At 38.3% G+C, this 19,227-nt stretch overlaps 1 protein-coding gene across 1 annotated transcript in view; it reads right to left on the minus strand.

The window, feature by feature from the left end:
• ANTXR2 (anthrax toxin receptor 2) overlaps positions 1–19,227 on the minus strand; it is a 180,869-nt gene that overhangs the window by 87,458 nt on the left and 74,184 nt on the right. Inside the window, exons 12-13 of the mRNA XM_010845903.1 lie at positions 17,491–17,586; positions 713–757 (exon numbers count right to left, since the gene is read on the minus strand). Of these exons, the coding sequence (XP_010844205.1) occupies positions 713–757; positions 17,491–17,586 (141 nt within the window). The remainder of the gene's footprint in view (positions 1–712; positions 758–17,490; positions 17,587–19,227) is intronic.

The following is a 19,227-nucleotide window of genomic DNA, read 5'->3' on the forward strand; positions in this document are numbered from 1 at the left end:
ACAGAGGATGAGATGGATGGATGGCATCACTGACTCGATGGACGTGAGTCTGGGTGAACTCCAGGAGTTGGTGATGGACAGGGAGGCCTGGCGTGCTGCGATTCATGGGGTCGCAAAGAGTCGGATACGACTGAGCGACTGAACTGAACTGAACTGAAAGTCTCAACATGTGTGTAAATTTGAACCCTGCAAAATTGGTACTAAAAAGGTAGTTGAGAAGCTTTGAAAATGCACAATGCCATGTTTCTTCTTGCTAACACAATATTACTAGTATATGGTATATACTAGTAATACGATATTTAACATATACTATATTAATAGTATGATAATACAGCATATAGCAATAATATAAAAGTAATAATAATTTTGAAGAAAGTAATAATATCTTTAAACTTCAAGCTTAGATCTTCCAACTTTTTGTAAATAAGGTAAGTAACAGCAAATTATTCACATATTGGTATAAAAAGTAAATTAAATCTCTATGTACTATTGCTCCTGATAGCAAGTCTATGTTTATCAATGTATGAAGGTCCTATCATCTAACATGTAAAAGAAACCACAAGGTTTGAAAAATAACAAGTGACTTAGTCATAAACTCAAAAGTCAATATATCAGAGTTACCTAACAACAGCATAATTGATCAGATCTGGCATAATATCTAAATAAAAAAAAAAAAAAAAATACCCACATCATTTATTAAGCACTCATTTACCTCTTTTGGTGCAGAAGGTGGTGGTGGAGGAGGATCCTTGATAACCTGTACCAAAAAAAAAAAAAAATTTAAATGTAGGAACTTCAGTGACATCGAGAAGAGACAATAAGAATGTATAAAATAATTAGATTAGTAAAATACTGTGGTGGTGCCAAAGATGTCCCTGATCAACTTAGCTTCTCAATACTTATCCCCCTATCGCCCTTTATTTTTTTAATTTTTTAATTTTTTAATTTTTTTTTGTTTTTATTTATTTTATTTTATTTTTAAACTTTTAAATATTGTATTGGTTTTGCCAAATATCGAAATGAATCCGCCACAGGTATACACGTGTTCCCCATCCTGAACCCTCCTCCCTCCTCCCTCCCCATACCATCCCTCTGGGTCGTCCGAGTGCACCAGCCCCAAGCATCCAGTATCGTGCATCGAACCTGGACTAGGGACTTGTTTCATACATGATAGTATACATGTTTCAATGCCATTCTCCCAAATTTTCGCACCCTCTCCCTCCTATCGCCCTTTAAAACTGGGTTTGTTTTTTAACTAGCTTTTGACTAACCAGTAACTACTAGTCATTTTTTTTGAAACTAACTAGCTAACCAACCAGCACATTCACTCATTTTATCTTTAGGATATAGATACATTATAGCTTCATTTTTCAGGTGAATAACAAGAAAACTGTCAAATACCTTTCACTAGGTGTTTCTTCTAATGTTAAAATGCAAACATTTTTCACTAGATTACAGCTTGTTCCCTCAAATGGAGAGGGTATTTATTAGCAAAGTCTTCCTGCTGTGATTCACTGATTCTTTTCAAATTGATGATATAAAAATCAGTTTGCATTGGATGAGATAAAGGAGATGAACATACTCTCTTTCCTCACCTTTTTTTTTTCTAGAAACAAATCAACCTCTTAGCTAAGATTCCTTTCCTCAGTGGATTATTTCATGAAGTCTGATATGGTTAATTCTTTATGTGAGAGGAATATAGACTGAAATCTGATTTAAATGATCTTCACTGGTATTGGGGTGTCTGGACTTTCGTACCATCCTGATAGAAAATGACAGACCAAGTGCCAATGGCTTCTGATAATTTGGGTACACATCCAAGTCTGTATACTAAGAAGGAAAACTTTGAAAATATAACTGCTCCACTTCATTTAAGGTCAAATGTTTCAATTCTGTTATTAGATGCTTAAAATTTTAAAAGAGTAGCTTTGAAAATAAATATCATCAAAGAATTCTTTTACTGTACCGGTATCTATTATCATGAATATGTTTTTATTTTTTTTAACTTTTTATTTTGTATTGGGGTATAGCCAATTAACAAACAATGTTATAATAGTTTTAGGTGAACAGTGAAGGGACTCAATCATGCATATACATGTATCCATTTCCCCCCAAACTCTCCTCCCATCCAAGCTGCCACATAACACTGAGGAGAGTTCCATGTGCTATGCAGTAAGTCCTTGTTGGTTATCCAATTTAAATATAGCAGTGCGTACATGGTCCATCCCAAACTCCCTAACTATCCCTGAATATGTTTTTTACAGAATGCTTATATTTTAAAGATATATACCAAATCACTTCCAGGTTAATGATATAATTCTGATATTTTCACCAAAATAATTTGAGGTGGGAAGTGAATAGGGTTACAGATGAAATAAGATTAGCCATAATTGAGAATCACTGAAGCTGTGTGAAGAAGACATGGAGGATTCATTATTTTACTCTTTCTCTTTGCATATGTTTGAAATTTTCCATAATGAAAGGCTTTTAAAAAATATTTAGAGACTGACTCATAATCTTTTTTATAATTATTTTCATCATTCTAATTTTGGTTTAGATCTAAATCTCAGGAAGAAAAAAAAGATAGTAACCACAATCACATGGATATAAATGGACAGTAATTTAATTTGATTGAATCTCAAAACTAATTCATCGTAGCATTTGAATGCTACAAGAAATGTTGTTATTTTTACTTAACCCTTTTATTATCCAAGTTCATTTTATCAATGAACATAAAATTCCAGTTCATTTTGGTAATATTGAAGGATAGAAATCTGTGAATTTTGAGATTTAGCCCAGAAATAAATGCCGAGAGGATAAAGATTTAAAATAATACTCTAGTAAAATAAGGCAAAGGTTATCATGCTACAGATGCATTTCCTTTATAAAAAGGAAGCACTCAGCTTAATTGCAGGGCAGGAATAGAGATGCAAATGTAGAGAATGGATATGTGGACAAGGTGAGGGGAAAGGAGAGAGTGGGGCGAACTGAGAGAGTGGCATTGACGTATGTAACTGGCATGTGTAAAATAGATAGCTAGTGGGAGACGCACCGGGAGCTAAGCTCACTGCTCTGTGATGACCTAGAGGGGTGGGATGGGAGTGGAGGGTGGAAGGGAAGCTCAAGAGAAGGGGGATATATGTATACATGGAGCTGACTCACTTTGCTGTACAGCAGAAACTAGCACAACACTGTAAAGCACTTATACTTCAATAATAAAACAAAATTTAAAAATAAAATAACAGTAATCTATAAAATAAATAAAAATATGGCAAATCAAAAAAAAAAGCACGCATGTCATTATCAACATGCATGTCCAAAATAAACGAAAACCAGATCAGTCAATATTTCACACTCAACAGAGTCAAAACCAACCTAATTACCTTCATTTAAAAGCTAATTCTTCTTCCTGTCTTCCCTGTTTCTTTCAAGTAAATCATTTTCTTTAAAATTGCAGCCTTAAAATTTTCTCATAATCTATAATTTATTCCCACCTCTGAATGATGTCACCAAATCATTTACCACGTCCAACAGACTTTTTGAAATATTCTAGTCTCTGCAGTGTGCATGTGTGTGTCTGTCTCTCTTTCTCCCCACATTCCTATCTTTTCCTCTCCTTTCCCCACCATGAATTCCCCAGTCTTCTCAAAGTAGTTCAGATTTCCTTAATATGCATGGATGCCTGTTTGTTCTCCCCTAGCATTGATCACAATTGATAATTTTATCCAACTCCAAAGCACTGTAACTTCTATGAGAATGAATTTTATGTCTGCTTTGTTCCTAATTATATTCCCAGAACTTAGCAAAGTGTCTAGCAGAAAAGCAGGGAAGAAAGGAAGTTAGAAAGAGAGAAAAGGGAGTAAGGCAGGAAAGAGAAAAGAAAATGGAAGAAGATAGAATGAGGAAGGAAGAAGGGAAGAAAGAAAGGAAGGAAGGAAGGAGGAAAGGGAAGGAAGGAAGGAGAGAGGAGAAGAGGAAGGAAGGAGGGAGGTGAAGGAATCGAGGGGAAAGGAAGGAGGGAGGGCAGGAGGAGAGAAAGATGACAGGAAGAAGGAAGGATTCTTTACATTCCATTGCCATTCATTTCAGTTCAGTTACTCAGTCATGTCCAACTCTCTGCAACACCATGGACTGCAGTATGCCAGGCCTTCCTGTCCATCACCAACTCTTGGAGCCTGCTCAAACTCATGTCCATTGAGTCGGTGATGCCATCCAACCATCTCATCCTCTGTCGTCCCCTTCTCCTCCTGCCTTCAATCTTTCCCAGCATCAGGGTCTTTTCCAATGACTCAGTTCTTCGCATCTGGTGGCCAAAGTATTGGAGCTTCAGCTTCAGCATCAGTCCTTCCAATGAATATTCAGGACTGATTTCCTTTAGGATGGATTGGTTGGATCTCCTTGCTGTCCAAGGGACTCTCAAGAGTCTTCTCCAACACCACAGTTCAAAAGTATTAATTATTTGGCACTCAGCTTTCTTTATAATCCAACTCTCACATCCATTCCCATTATCACTACCTAAAATCATGAACTCGAGAGTCTTTAGACCTTAAAAATATCTAGTACAATATTTTTCAACTTCCCCAATGCATCCAACCAGAACTTCATTATTCTGAAAAATCCCCACCTAGTTGTCATCCAACTATGTCTGAATTCCTGCAATAAAGAGAAATTCACTACTTCACTAAGCAATTCATTCCCCTGGCAAGGAACCCACATCATTTGAAAAATTTTCCCCTAAATGAAGCCAAAACCTCCCTCTTCGTAGTTTCCACTTTTTAGCCCTGATCCTACAGTGTGAAATGTATACACACACACAGAGACAACTATTTTTAATTCCAGAAGAGAGGGTTTCCTGTTTTTGAATACGAACCATATATCATCTAACAGCTAAACCTCACAATCATTTTTCATGTAATGGTCTGAGATATTGGGTGATCTTGGTCAGTTTCTTTAGTATGTATTCATTTGTACAATATCTCAAAGTGTGGATTCTAGAGCTGATAAATAGTATTTTAAGTGTGACCAAGCCATTAATTAAAGGCATGGTACTCAGGAAAAACAGATGCACCCCTGGCAGTCCTCACCTTCATTCCATGCATTTTAATTAATAACATATTGAAAACTAGGATTGATCTATAATTACCATCACTTTATTTTGGCATTAATGTCTACATGCTTTGCATGTGTGTGTGTGTAAAGTCGCTTTAGTAGTGTCCGACTCTTTGCAACCCTATGAACGGCAGCCTGCTAGGCTCCTCTGTCCATGGGATTCTCCAAGAAAGAATACTGCAGTGGATTGCCATGCTCTGCTCCAGAGGATCTTCCTGACACAGGGATGGAACCCGTGTCTCATTATGTCTCCTGCATTGGCAGGCAGGTTCTTTACCACTGGAGCCACTTGGGAAGCCCCTACATGTTTTACTTGTAGCTAAATTATACATGCAGCTTGCTTCTCTATCTCTAACTCATCCATCATTCTAATCTATGCATCCAGGTCAATATTTTTCTAAGCTTGTTGTTGTTTGCTGTTCAGTCTCTTAAGTTGTGTCCAACTCTTTGCAACCCCGTGGACTGCTCCTCTTTCCTTCCCCATCTCCCAGAGTTTGCTTAGATTCGTGTCCATTGAGTCGGTGCTGCTATTCAATCATCTCATCCTCCGCTGCCCTCTTCTCCTCTAGCCTTCAATCTTTCCCAGCGTCAGGGTCTTTTCCAGTGAGTCAGTTCTTCACATCAGGTGGCCAAAGTATTTGAGCTTCAGCTTCAGCATCATTCCTTATAATGAATATTCAGGGTTGATTTCCTTTAGAATTGACTGGTGTGATCTTCTTGCAGTTCAAGGGACTCTCAAGAAGTTTAATTGATTGCAATAGGAGCTTAATTGATCATTTCTCTAGTCAAAATGGATTAAATGTTCCAGTGACCACAACTGAAATCAAGGAATTACTGAATTTGGGGAAGAACCTTACACATCATGCTTCTACTCAGTTTTGCAAATTGTCATAAAGTGCTCTAGAGTTCTTTCACTGGGAAGAAGCTAAGGTACCTCCATTCCACCAAGTCTAATTTAATATATGGTACTCATTTTCATTTCCTTGTGAGGATTTTAAATTTACTCTGGTTACTACATGTACACCTTGTAGGGTGTATGAATCTCTGAGAACTGAAACAGCATCCCCAGTCCTATATTAGACTATGTGCATGTGCACACTCAGTTGCTTCAGCCGTGTCTCTTCGCGACCCCATGAACTGTAGCCCACCAGGCTCCTCTGTCCATGGGATTCTCCAGGCCAGAATACTGGACTGGGTTGTCATGCCCTCCTCCAGGGGATCTTCCCAACCCAGGGATGCAACCCGCATCTCTCATGTCTCCTGCATTGGCAGGCAGGTTCTTCACACCAGTGCCGCCTATATCCCCTTGAGAATTACTGAACATCCACCTCCATAACACCTCTTTTTTTATGTCATATTTATCATGCTCATTATCCTGCATAGCATCGAGTTTCAGCATGGATATGGGCAAATCAAGTTTCAGTTTAAAATCCTCATCTGACGATGCTGACAACCTCACAACAGGATAATGAGAGGCATTTTTACCTTCTGTATCAGAGACGCTATCTGTTATCATAAGCCATAACCCAGAAAACAAAAAGTCCTTTTTCAGTGCATGAGTCCTCTTGCACTCTCATTGTTCAAATGCCTTAGCATGGCCCTCAATTCAACACTCTATCTACAAAATCTCTGTTTGTGTACCTCTAACTCCAGATTGACTGAAGACCCCTTTGCTACCCCGGATAAAATGACCATTTCCATATTAAGTCCCTTCCATCCTTCATAGAGTAGTCTACCAACTTTCCATTCCATTATCTAGAAACTTTAAAACTTTTAACAATATAAACATTACTACCCAGTTGAACCATTCATGCTTCATCAATTTGGGTTTATATGTTTATTTTGGAATTTTTCAACTACCCCTCAGAAGTGTTGATTTCTTAGGGGCAATATCATTTCTCCCTCTTTAAAAATATCATAGTGCCTAATACAGTGCTATGAAAACAACAGATACTAAAGACATGATTGAAAGTGAGTTGAAGGAACTAGTTGAGAATGTTTGCAAAGGCTCATAGCCAACCTCTAAATTTATTTTTTTAATGGAGAAAAAAGATGTAAATGATGACTGATAAAGATTTCCATGAAAATAAAATATTGCTAGTTCCAAAGAAAATGAAGTATCAAATGTCTCTTTTGACCAATAAAGTCCAAGAGCTAATGAACTCAAAGACAGATGGGAAAATATAAGCCCATGCTAAGTTTCTTCATCTGGGAAATAAACTTGATTCACTATAGGTCCTTTCCAAAATGAAAATTCTAATAGAATGATAAAGACAAAATATGTATCACAATATTTCCAACAGGTCTTTTGCTTCTATGCCTTTACGTAATTAAGTAGGCCATATGTCTACATGTATTTGTGTTCACCTTATTTCAGAAAAGAACATTAGGGTTTGTTTTTCCAATAATGTGTAATTAATTGTATGTATGACTAAATGCATGACTTATTATAAATTTAAATTGATTTTGAAATCCTGGCAAGTATACTTTCTACATTGTTAACAATGGAAAAAAAAACCCTTAAAATTCCGCATAAATAAAAATTTGATCTTGTAGATTAAGAGACACAACCACCACCACAACAAATAACAGCACTTTCAGAAACTGAAACAGACCCAAGGCTCATCTGTGTGCTGTTAATACTATTAACAATAACCACATTTTATTGGTGCTGGCATATGCCACACACTCCACATTTCTTCCATTTTCATAATAATGCTATGCAGTTACTATGTTTATTTTAAATATAAGGAAAGGGAGGCTCTGAATTCAGTAACTTGTCCAAGGATATACAGAGAAAACATTAGAATTAGTATTTAAACTCAGAACGCTGGTCCACCTACCTCCAAACTCTGGGTTCAACTTTCTCTGGCACATGACATTCTCTTAAAATAAAGTTTGGATTGCCAAGGCAAAGGGCACAGGAGAAAAAGTTTAAGATGTGTTGAGAAGTACATTACTTGGTGGGATGGATGGATGGTTAGATAGATGAATAGGTAGATGAGATAGATAGAGATAGACAAACAGATACAAAGCAATATTTATGGTAACTGTATGAGACAGATGCTATCATCCTCATTTTATAGGGATATAACATATTAATTCATATGCCCAACATCATTGCCCTAGAAATGTTGGAACAGGAAATAAACGTTGTGTGTATTTGATGTTTGTAAATGCTCCGTCTGGCCATTGTACCACACAGGCTCATAAGTAACAAAGGAGAGTGAAAATAATCTGAAGTCATTCAGTCCAAAAGCCAAAAATGGCGAAAGTCTGTGTCCACTGATGTCCCTACATTTCAGTAAAATTAGTGCAGGAGAAAAGGAAACCTGATTGTTGTCCAAATACATTAAAAATAACAGTCATGAGAATCCCATTCTTGTATTAAATAGTGCAAGAACACTCATCTCAGAAAAGGATGTATTCGTATGCACCATATTTTATGAGAATTTGCAGATTTTAAAAGGCATAATATTGCCTAGTTGCCAGGATTTTTTCTACTTAGCATCCTTCAACTCGATATTGAAGATTCTGGAAGACACTTTCACCACTTTATGAACCATATGCAGAGTTTGATTCTTCTCCAATTTTTTTTTCATTTGTTATTATCATCATCAGAGAGGATTATATCTCATCTACTTAGCTGCTAGAATGAAGATTTCAGTTTGGAGGAGAGCCGATTTTAAAAAAAAGAAAAAGTTAGCTGCTTCAGGCAACAGTCCTTTTGATCTGCTCATTAACACTTTTCAAATGTTCGAGTGATGTGGGCATTCTTTGCGCTAGAAAATGTCAGCACTGGAGCCTGCAGCCAGCTTGATGCGATCATATGTTCCGATATTCAGAAAAGAGTGAAAAGAACTGTCAACAGTGAACTGCCTTAGATTGAAAAAAAAGATACTGTGTAATGACTGTAGATCAAGTAGTATTTCAGAAGTGACTCTTGCCAGTGACAGAAACAAATGCCCAGTATTTCAGCAATGTCATCTAAGTACCTAAGGGTCCACAGACTTCAAGAACTCATTCTTAGTGTGTACAAAAACTTGTTTAAAATGCATGTGGGATTTCCTTTCACTCTTCCCTTTCTTTCTGGATAAGATCATAGAACAAGTGCAATGCCTTTCCTCTCATGAATACAAAGTTCTCTGACATTAGTGTTTGGGAAGTCCTTTTCCAAATCCCACAAAGTGAGTTGCTTTCAACAATGAGACCAAGATATGGTCAGGTTATCTGCCTCCCTTTCCTTTCCTCCCTGACAGACTCACCAATGTTCAAAGAGACTGCTTTGAATAAACAAATAATAGTGGGAAGTCTGGACAATAAATATAATTTTAAATGCCTAATGAGGACTGGGAAGAATGATGTGAGAGTGTGCTTTGAAGGGTTGGGGAGCACGCATGCTCAGTCGTGTCTGACTCTTTTGCAACCCCATGGACTGTAGCCAGCCAGACTCCTCTGTCCATGGAATTCTCCAGGCAAGAATTTGCCATTTCCTCCTCCAGGACATCTTCCCGACCCAGGGATCGAACCTGCATCTTCTCTATCAGCAAGCATATTCTTTACTACTGGGCCACCTGGGAAGCCCCGTGAGAGTGTCTTCTCCTGGAGTTAAGTAAAGGTACTGCCATCAAGATAAATAAACTAAGACTGGGAAGAGTGTGATAACCTGTTTTGTAATGATGCTCTGTTGGAAAACATCACCATAGAACCAATAAGTACTAACATCACACTCTATTTCAAAGGGGCAACCAAACATAAATCATTTTAATTAATGGTGCAAGGAAGGCATATTAAAATTTAAATTCCTTCTGTTTTATTGTGCATTCTTTAAAAAAAAAAATCAGGCTGCTTTCAAAGTAACTCAATAAAGGCACCAAGAGCCCTCCTCAACAATAAAAAACAAGTGCAATGTAGAAGCATTATTACTATTTAGAAAGAACAGCACAGCTGTTGCTGGCTAAGAAAACGATTCTATACAGCTCTAGTCAGATATATCCTCATCATGAAAGCCCAGCTTACTTGTTAGTAAATTGGGCTTTAAAAAGATAAGTTTTTAAAACGGTTTTTTAAACAGATTTATGAGATCTTTATGCAATGTCTTAAATGGACTGAGGAAAAATGAGCTTGCGGTTTTCCCTTGTGGATGGAGAACTTTGGCCAAGGACACTAGAGCAAAGTGAACATTTATCATTTCCGGCATATTCAGATATTTATTTGCAGCTGGATAACACACTCTAACTGACAACACTCCAGAAAGTCTTTGTTTGCCACCTCATTAGCCTTACATCTGTAATTTTGCAGAATGCCCAGTTCTTCCAAATGATGCAACTGAAGGACGGTCAGTTCTGCTATCCTGGTAGTGAAACAAACCTGCCATAAACTCCACACATCTTATGAGTTAAACAGTGATGCAAAGAGCCGTATCTTCTCATATTTCCCTCATGATTCAATACCTGATTGTTTTTAACTTCTCCCCTTTTTTAATCTAAGGAAAAGGAAGGATGCTGCTGACATCTTTGTTATAGAAAAGCAGTTGTAAAGGATGGGTGTGAGGTTATTCAATGAGTAGGAAACAGAATCATAAACAGGTTGTGAGAAATTACTTTAGACAAAAATGAGAACTTCCCCCTTGATGGAATAGTTTGCAAATTCAACATACTCTATAGTTCACCAATGATAGTGCCTAAAAGTTCCAGCTTTGCATAAGGGTTCCACTATTATTACTACTATTACTATTACTACAAGATAAAGTTCTCCAAAGATCATTGATTTAGATCCTATTTGCCATGGAAAACCTAGGCACACAGAGGACACAAATCTGCAACATTTTAATCTGTCTTTAATGATATCACCTGTCTCTTTTATCCTTGAATATACTCATTAAATGAATCAAAAGATTTAACATTTCAAAATAAGCTCATATTAAAAGCATCATTGGTAGCCAGAGATTCTATTTGGGGAGTTTTTTTCTAACCTTTTTTATTCTATGTTCCTCTTTGGCAATCTGATTATAGGGGACCAATAAACCCCTTCCTAGACTAAACAAGCTAAATTAAAATACATAGGATTAAAAGGAACCCAATTTTACTGAAATGTAACTGTCAAATCTACTTTTAAAAACAAGAAACCAGATCTGTGAAACAGAAATACTATGTGCTTCTTTATTAATTCATCAAATAATGAAATATAATAGTAGGTCTAGGAACTATCATGATTTCTTAAAGTTTAATTGACTTACAATAGTTTTGCATGTATAGCATAGTGGTTCAATATTTTTATATCATAGACAGTTATAACAATACAACTATTGTGTCTGTTTCATACATTATATCCTCATGACTAATTTATCTTATAACTTGTATTCTGGACGTCTTAATCCCCTTTACCCATCCCTCACCCCTTCCCCTCTGGCAACCACTTGTGTGTTCTCTGTATCCATGTCTTCTGTTTGGTTATATTTGTTCCTTTGTTTTGTTTTCTAGGTTGCACAAATAAGTGGAAACATATAGTATTTGTCTTTCTCTCTCATAATTTCGAAATAGTGGATATCTGAATATGAACGGGACTGTACTGGTTTCTACCATCAAATAACAAGCACCCTGAGAAAGCTGACCACGGATCTTTGCTGTCAATGGGTTCTAATATCATATATGTCTTGGATACTTCTTAAAATAGGAAACCTCTTTCTTCGACAAATCCCTGTCACTCTGAAACAGTGAGTAAATTCTACTCCGTATATAAAGCATTACACGTATTTACTTGACAGTTGACCCAAAACAAAACAGAATGGTAACTCTAATTTTAAAGAACGCACATGGGTTTTAACTGCCACAGAATCACTGCAAACATTTTAAGAATATTTCCTTGTCTCCCATCTTACAACTTCCTGTACTCCATAGGCAGGTTTTGTAATGAGTTGATCCAAAAACATATTCCATAAGAATTCCCCAAAATCAATAGACCTGAGCAGTGATCCCCAGCTCTGGAGAATATCAGAATCATGTAGGGAATCTGTTAGATCTTTAATGCTGCAATAACAAATTACCACACACTTAGTGGCTTAACACAACAGAAATTTATATTCCTACAGTTCTAGATGCCAGGAGTCCAAACTGAGTCTTATAACTAAAGTCTGGTGTCATCAGAGCCGGTTCCTTCTGCAGACTCCAAGGGTTTATCACTCCTTGCCTCTCCAGCTCCTGGTGACCAGCATTCCTTGCCTAGAAGCTGCATCACTTTGGTCTCTGCCTCCATGGTCACATTGCCTTCTCCCCATCTATGGTCTTATCTCCTCTGTCACCCTCTTATATGGGCACAGTGATGGTATTTAGAGCCAGCTAGGTCATTCTGGGGAGAAGGCAATGGCATCCCACTCCGGTACTCTTGCCTGGAGAATCCCATGGACGGAGGAGCCTGGTAGGCTGCAGTCCATGGGGTAGCTAAGAGTCGGACACGACTGAGTGACTTCACTTTCACTTTTCACTTTCATGCATTGGAGAAGGAAATGGCAACCCACTCCACTGTTCTTGCCTGGAGAATCCCAGGGACAGGAGAGCCTGGTGGGCTGACGTCTATGGGGTCACACAGAGTCGGACAGGACTGAAGTGACGTAGCAGCAGCAGGTCATTCTGGATGATCTCCCTATTTCAAGATCCTGAATTTAATCATATCTGTAAAGTCTCTTTTGCCATAGAAGACAACGATCACGGACACCTTACCATAGGGGCTATCCTAAACCACACTGATCCTTGGAGATGTTTCACCCAACTACCCTTTCCCCTGGTGTGAGAGAGACACCACAGATGGAAATCTGAGAGCAGCTACTCTGAAAGCCTTCCAGTTACTAGGAGCAGAAAAAAAAATCCAGGCTAAGACATAGGTAACACTGTCATTGCTGAGTCATTAATTAGATATCTGTGAAATTGTAATCTCTGAAACATGAATGGTTACATTATTTCACAAGATATTTTTTAAAAATATGAAATGATTCAATGAAGAACCCTCTGTTCAGGGTTTTTTTTTCCATTCCAGGATTTCTATCTTGATAAGAGCTTCTAAGCATATGATTCCCAAGGAGGTGATGGCTGACATAGTCTAAATGTGCCTGAAAACAGACATTTTAAGCTGTTTAATCATATTTCAGTTGAAAGACTAAATGTTTGTCCCAGTACTTAAAAGACACTCAAACAAAAGAAATTTACACAACACCAAGCTGAAATAAGGACTTCTCTGGTGACTCAGACAGTAAAGAATCAACCGGCAATAAGGGAAACCCAAGTTCGATCCCTAGGTTGGGAAGATCCTCTGGAGGAGGGAATTGCAACTCACTCTAGTATTCTTGCTTGGAGAATTCCATGGACAGAGGCTACAGTCCATGGGGTTGCAAAGAGTTAAACACAACTGAGTGACTAACACTAAGCTGAAATAAATGCATTTCATTTCCTATTAAAAAGAATTATTACCGGTAATAGCTGATAGTCAAAGTTCAAAATAATCCCTAATAACCAACGCTGTTAACAATTAACTAATCATATTCTAATACCAGCATTGTGGAAATATGTTCTCTAAATATAATCAAATAAATAAATATCCTGCAATTGTACCATCATGGTACACCTTCTGTTATACTCAAGATCTTGTTTTTCATAAGGTTATGGTTTCCTTTGACCCTTCCTTTTCACATCACCTTCTCATCTTTCTCTAATTGATTTAGCTTACTTGTTATATTCCAACTCTCTACACTTCGTTAGAGATACTTTGCTCAGGCTATATCTTTTTTTTTAAATACAAATGTTAAAGGTTACACTCCACTAACAGTTATTACAAAATAATGGCCATATTTCTTGAGTTGTATAATACATCCTTGTAGCCTAACTTATACCCAATAGTTTGTACTCCCCACTCCCCCAATCCCTACATTGCCCCTCCCCTGCCCACTGCCATGTCTAAGGCTCACTGTCTATTACTGGCTTGTATTTCAATAGCTGATGGGTCTCAGTTGGATAAGACTTAATCCCCACCGGGACCAGATCTCAGCACCATGTACAGCAAGTAAAGCTTCTTTCAGGGGATCAGTGATCAAATTTTTCCAGTGTATTCTCCTCACCCCTGGGGTGAGTTCAAACGTCCTCAAAGACATAGGAGGTTCATGCCTAGATCCTAAACCATCTTTCACCACTCACCTCCCTGGCATGTTAGACCTCAGCCTAGGACATCTCAAAGCCCATCTGAATAACTTGTAATTCCACACACACCTCATAGGAAATGTCCCTCATCAACTGCCAAAGTCTTGTTCAATATTCCAAATCAGTTTGGAATCGGCAGCTCCACCCAGTTTCCCTGAAATAATCCCTCAATTCTGGCAAATCCCTCTTTCCTTTGTGTTCCTGACATGTGTTGCTCCTGGCGTACTCATGAACCTCCATTCTCAGTTTCTCTACCATTCTGTGCTTCATGCTAAAATATGAGTTTCCATATCATATGGTAGTCATTTCTGAACCCCTAATTCCAAGCCCAGCACTGGCTCAGATTACTAAGGGCTGAATACAGAATGTTGCCTCTACTTTCTCTCTGCTTTTAAATCTGTGTTTTTAGGAAACATTTGTTCTGATTCATTTATGTGCTCAGTCGCTCAGTAATGTCTGATTCTTTGTGGCCCTGTGGACTGTAGCCCACCAGACTCCTCTGTCCATAGGATTTTCCAGGCAAGCATACTGGAGTGGGTTGCCATTTCTTACATTTTCTTACTGACCCAGGGATTGAAGCAGCATCTCTTATATCTCCTGCATTGGCATGTGGGTTATTTACTACTAGCACCACCTGGAAAGCCCAATTCATTTATTTTTAGATCTAAATGCAAGTTCATACTCAAGGCTATGTAGTCTATATTTCTAAATGTAAAATATGGATGATTCTCTCTATTAAATAAGTTGCAGAAATTAATAAGCATTCATGATGTTTCTGTAAATAGGAAGCCCTCCTGACAGCCTAAAAACACACCTTAATGGTGTCCCTCTGCACCCTGCATAAAGAAATATAATTCCTGATTTCCAATCTGCAGAGTTTCAGGGACGGAATGGATCTATTCTCACTACCTGATGATCGAATCCCCTGGAAACACCCCATGTGACGGTGAAGACTTCATTTGATTACATCAACTGTTGTGGTAAAGAAACTGCCTGCCAAGCAGGAGACTTGGGTTTGATCCCTGGGTTAGGAAAATCCTCTGGAGAAGGAAATGGCAACCCACTCCAGTGTTCTTGCCTGGGAAATTCCACTGACAGAGGAGCCTGGCAGGCTACATACAGTCCAGGGGGTTACAAAAGAGTCAGACACAACTTAGCAACTGAGCAGGCACGCAGCAACCTCACAAAGAAGTCCAGTTCATTCTTCGCAAGTGTCCTTTTAAAAAACCATATACTTTAACACTTTTGAGCCCTCTGGTCAATAGTAGATGAAAATGCAAAGTAACAAAAGAATGAAAACCACCCCTGTGAATTTTAAATTAAAAAAGTGAGGAGTACAAATCATATTAAGGCACCTTTTTGCATTTTAATTTGAGACTCAAGAAAGTTAGCTCGTCTAAAAATCACCATATCTAAGATAATCAAGGTTACAACAGGAAACTGAGCAGAAATTGCTATGCAGGAAACTGATTAGTTCAGCAAAGAGACAGGATGCTTCATGTCTCTGCTGTTGTCTAAATTAATTCCGTGCCTCCTCCGTGGCCAACTGCTCTGAGATAAAGGACTGCAAAGTTGCCTCATGAAAGTGGACTGAAGTACAATGAATAATAAATGCAGAAGTAATACAAAGCACTGCCTGAAGTTGCAAGGAGTGGAAATCAGTCAGCAAGGGTGAGAGGGGAAAAGAGTCAGTCTAGTAATATTACGTAAAACACTACTGTGATCCACAAAACATAAAATTCAATATAAGGTGCTGATAAGAGGATATCAAAATAGGTGGTAGGCATGCTTTGAAGGAGTGCTTCTTCAGAATAACCTTTTCTATGAAGCCTGAACAATCCAAGTTATATCGCTTGAACTGTGCTGATGTTTGTTACTCAGAGTTCCACCTGTGACAGGCAGAATAATGGCCCCATAAAGATGTCCACCTGCCAAAGCAGGAGATGCAAGAGATACAGGTTCAATCCCTGGGACAGGATGGTCCATTGGTGAAGGATATGGCAACCCACTCCAGTATATTGCCTGGAGAACCCCATAGACAGAGGTGCCTGGAAGGCTACAGTCCATGGTGTCACAGAGAGTCAAACGCAACTGAGCACACACACACATACAAGGATATCCACACTCTAATTCCCTGGAACTGTGAATAACCTGTCTTCAAGGACCAAAGAGACCTTGCAGATGTGATTAGCATGAAGGATCTTGAGATGAGAGATTATGCATGCATGCGTGCATCAAGGTGGGTCCAACCTAATCACATGGTTCCTTGATACTGGAGGTCCTTTCCCAGCTGGGTTTGGAGTCTGAAAGACAAGTGACTATGGAAGAATGGTGACAGAGATGCAACATGCCTGGCTCTGAAGCTGGAGGAAGGGCTTACTAGGCAAGAATGGAAGGAGCCCCTGCAAGCTGCAAAAAGCAAGGGAGCAGATTCTCCTCTAGAGCATTAAGAGAGGAATGTATCACTGTCGATACTTTTCAGCTTAGTTTAGCCCAGCAAGACCCATGTTGGATTTGTGATTACATAACTGTTAGGTAATAAATTCGTGTTGCTTTAAGCCAGCAAATGTGTGGCAATTTGCTACAGTAGCACCAGAGAGCTTGTGTATATCCATGTTCTTTCAGAGCTTTTACTCAAGCATGAAAAAGGACACAACCTCAAACCAACTGTCATAACTTCAAAGTGACTGTTTCACAGATACCTAACATTTGCATGTGACTTATTTCTAAAATGATTTTCCCAAGAAGCAAACAGAAAAAGTCCTGAAATAGTGTATCTTTCAAAGAGATAATGAAACATTCAATAAGCAATGAAAACAAAACAAACCCCAAACCTGACAGATTATCAATCCCTCTCAATGAATCCAGTAGAAAATATCATTCAATTTACTTGAAATTCTTTTGTACTTGAGTGGGAAACCCTTTATCCCTATCATTATTCCTACCTTCTTCTCTTCTTCCCCTAAACCTGATTTTGAAGTACTTCCTAGATTAAGTTTTATAGTAAACATTTATTATCAGGCATGAACAGAATTTCTTACAATGATTAAAATATATAACTATTAAAATTCAATTTTCTAATTGAAACTTTGCTGTTGTTGAGCAATGTGGCACTGATTCATATTTCAGCCTTAATTTACACCTTGATGTTTAAAAAAAAAAAAAAAAGGGAGGACTGCAAATCCTTCTTACTTACCACTTTGCAGCAAAGGGGCCAAAACCACCACATCAGTCCAATACCCAAGAGCAGCAGTAACACCAAAATAGCAATGAGGGCTGCAATCCCAGTAGACTGGAGGAAGCCGAAAACAAAAACAAGGCAGTCAGCAAAGTTGACAGTCAAATCCCAAATATGTACTTTTTAAGGAAACACCAGAAAAAATGATAGGAAGCATAATAATGTTAAACCAGATTGCTAATATATTCCTTTACATTCTTAAATTGTATAAATTATCCTACTACTTATACACTACCTATATTATATTCCATTTTATTATATTTATATAATATACTAAATATAATCTATTTGTATTAAATTCCCTCATATTATACCTCATATATATTATGTTAAGACAGGCAAGGATAAGTATAAAACCCTCCCAAAGTGTCTGAAATTACACTTTAAAGAAAAATAGGGAAAAAAATCACAATTTGGAGTTGTGCGAATGGTCCTGTTCTGTGTGTGCTAAGTCACTTCAGTTGTGTCCAACTCTTTGCGACCCACCAGGCTCCTCTGTCCATGGGATTCTCCAGGCAAGAACATTGAAGTGGGTTGCCTTTTCCTACTCCAGGGATCAAACCACGTACTTTCCTCTCTTGCCTTGGCAGGCAGGTTCTCTGCCACTAGCACCACCTGGGAAGCCCCATGAACAGTCCCTATGGTCCCTATCTTTCGTTTCTGGGAAAAGATTATTGTGGCTACAAGCATGATTACCTCTAGGCAGAATTTATGCAGAATTTCCCCAGACTTTTTGATGATGGGCATTATTTCTTCATATACTTAAATGGTAGGACAAGATGAATACCAAAACTCACCAAATAGGTGACAAACCAACAACAGTTCTTGTTGGCAAGTGGTACACACGTATCAATGAAAGGATGCAATTTTATGCATTCGTATATCAGAGCATCACCCATGCCAGTTCAAGTGCTACCCACTCTCAACCACAAACCACACTGGTGTTCTTTCACTTCCTACTGACAAGCTCCTCCAGCCCTAACACCTCTGTCCTGGGCTCAGCCTCTACCTGCTTCATCTACCAACTACCTATTCATCCTACAGGGCGTAGCTAAAGCCACTTCCTCAGGAAGCCTTCCTTGTACCTTCTGGCTAGAAAATACCCCTTCTTACTGTACATGGCATAGTTCTCTGAACCTTAAACTTTAGCACTTAGCACAATTTATTTATTTGGTTTGCTTATTTATTTATGATGAACTACAATGATTTAATTTGTCTTTTCTGTATTCACTATGAGTTCTAGAAGGCAGGGCCTATTCCCAATCTACTTATCCAGGTATATTCCAGGCCAGGTATGTAAAACTATTTACTAAGAGACTGAACTCCAAAGAAATGAGATGGCAAGAGCCACAAATACAAAGTGAAAGTCGCTCAGTGTTTCCGACTCTTTGCAACCCCATGGGACCCCATGGAATACAGTCCTTGGAATTCTCCAGGCCAGAATACTGGAGCGGGTAGCCTTTCCCTTCTCCAGGGGATCTTCCCAACCCAGGAATCGGACCCAGGTCTCCTGCATTGCAGGCAAATTCTTTACCAACTGAGCTATGACACAAAGAAGAATACTTAATTTTTAGCATAGAGATCAATTTTCCAAGAGAACAACATGTCTCTTTCAAAGACTTACTCTCTGATATCCCCAGTAATCATGTTTTGTTTGTGTTTTTATTCTTTTTAAGAAAAGACTTCAAGGAAGGG

Source organism: Bison bison, unplaced genomic scaffold (assembly GCF_000754665.1).
Source record: "Bison bison bison isolate TAMUID 2011002044 unplaced genomic scaffold, Bison_UMD1.0 scf7180017864228, whole genome shotgun sequence".
Lineage (NCBI taxonomy): Eukaryota > Metazoa > Chordata > Mammalia > Artiodactyla > Bovidae > Bison > Bison bison.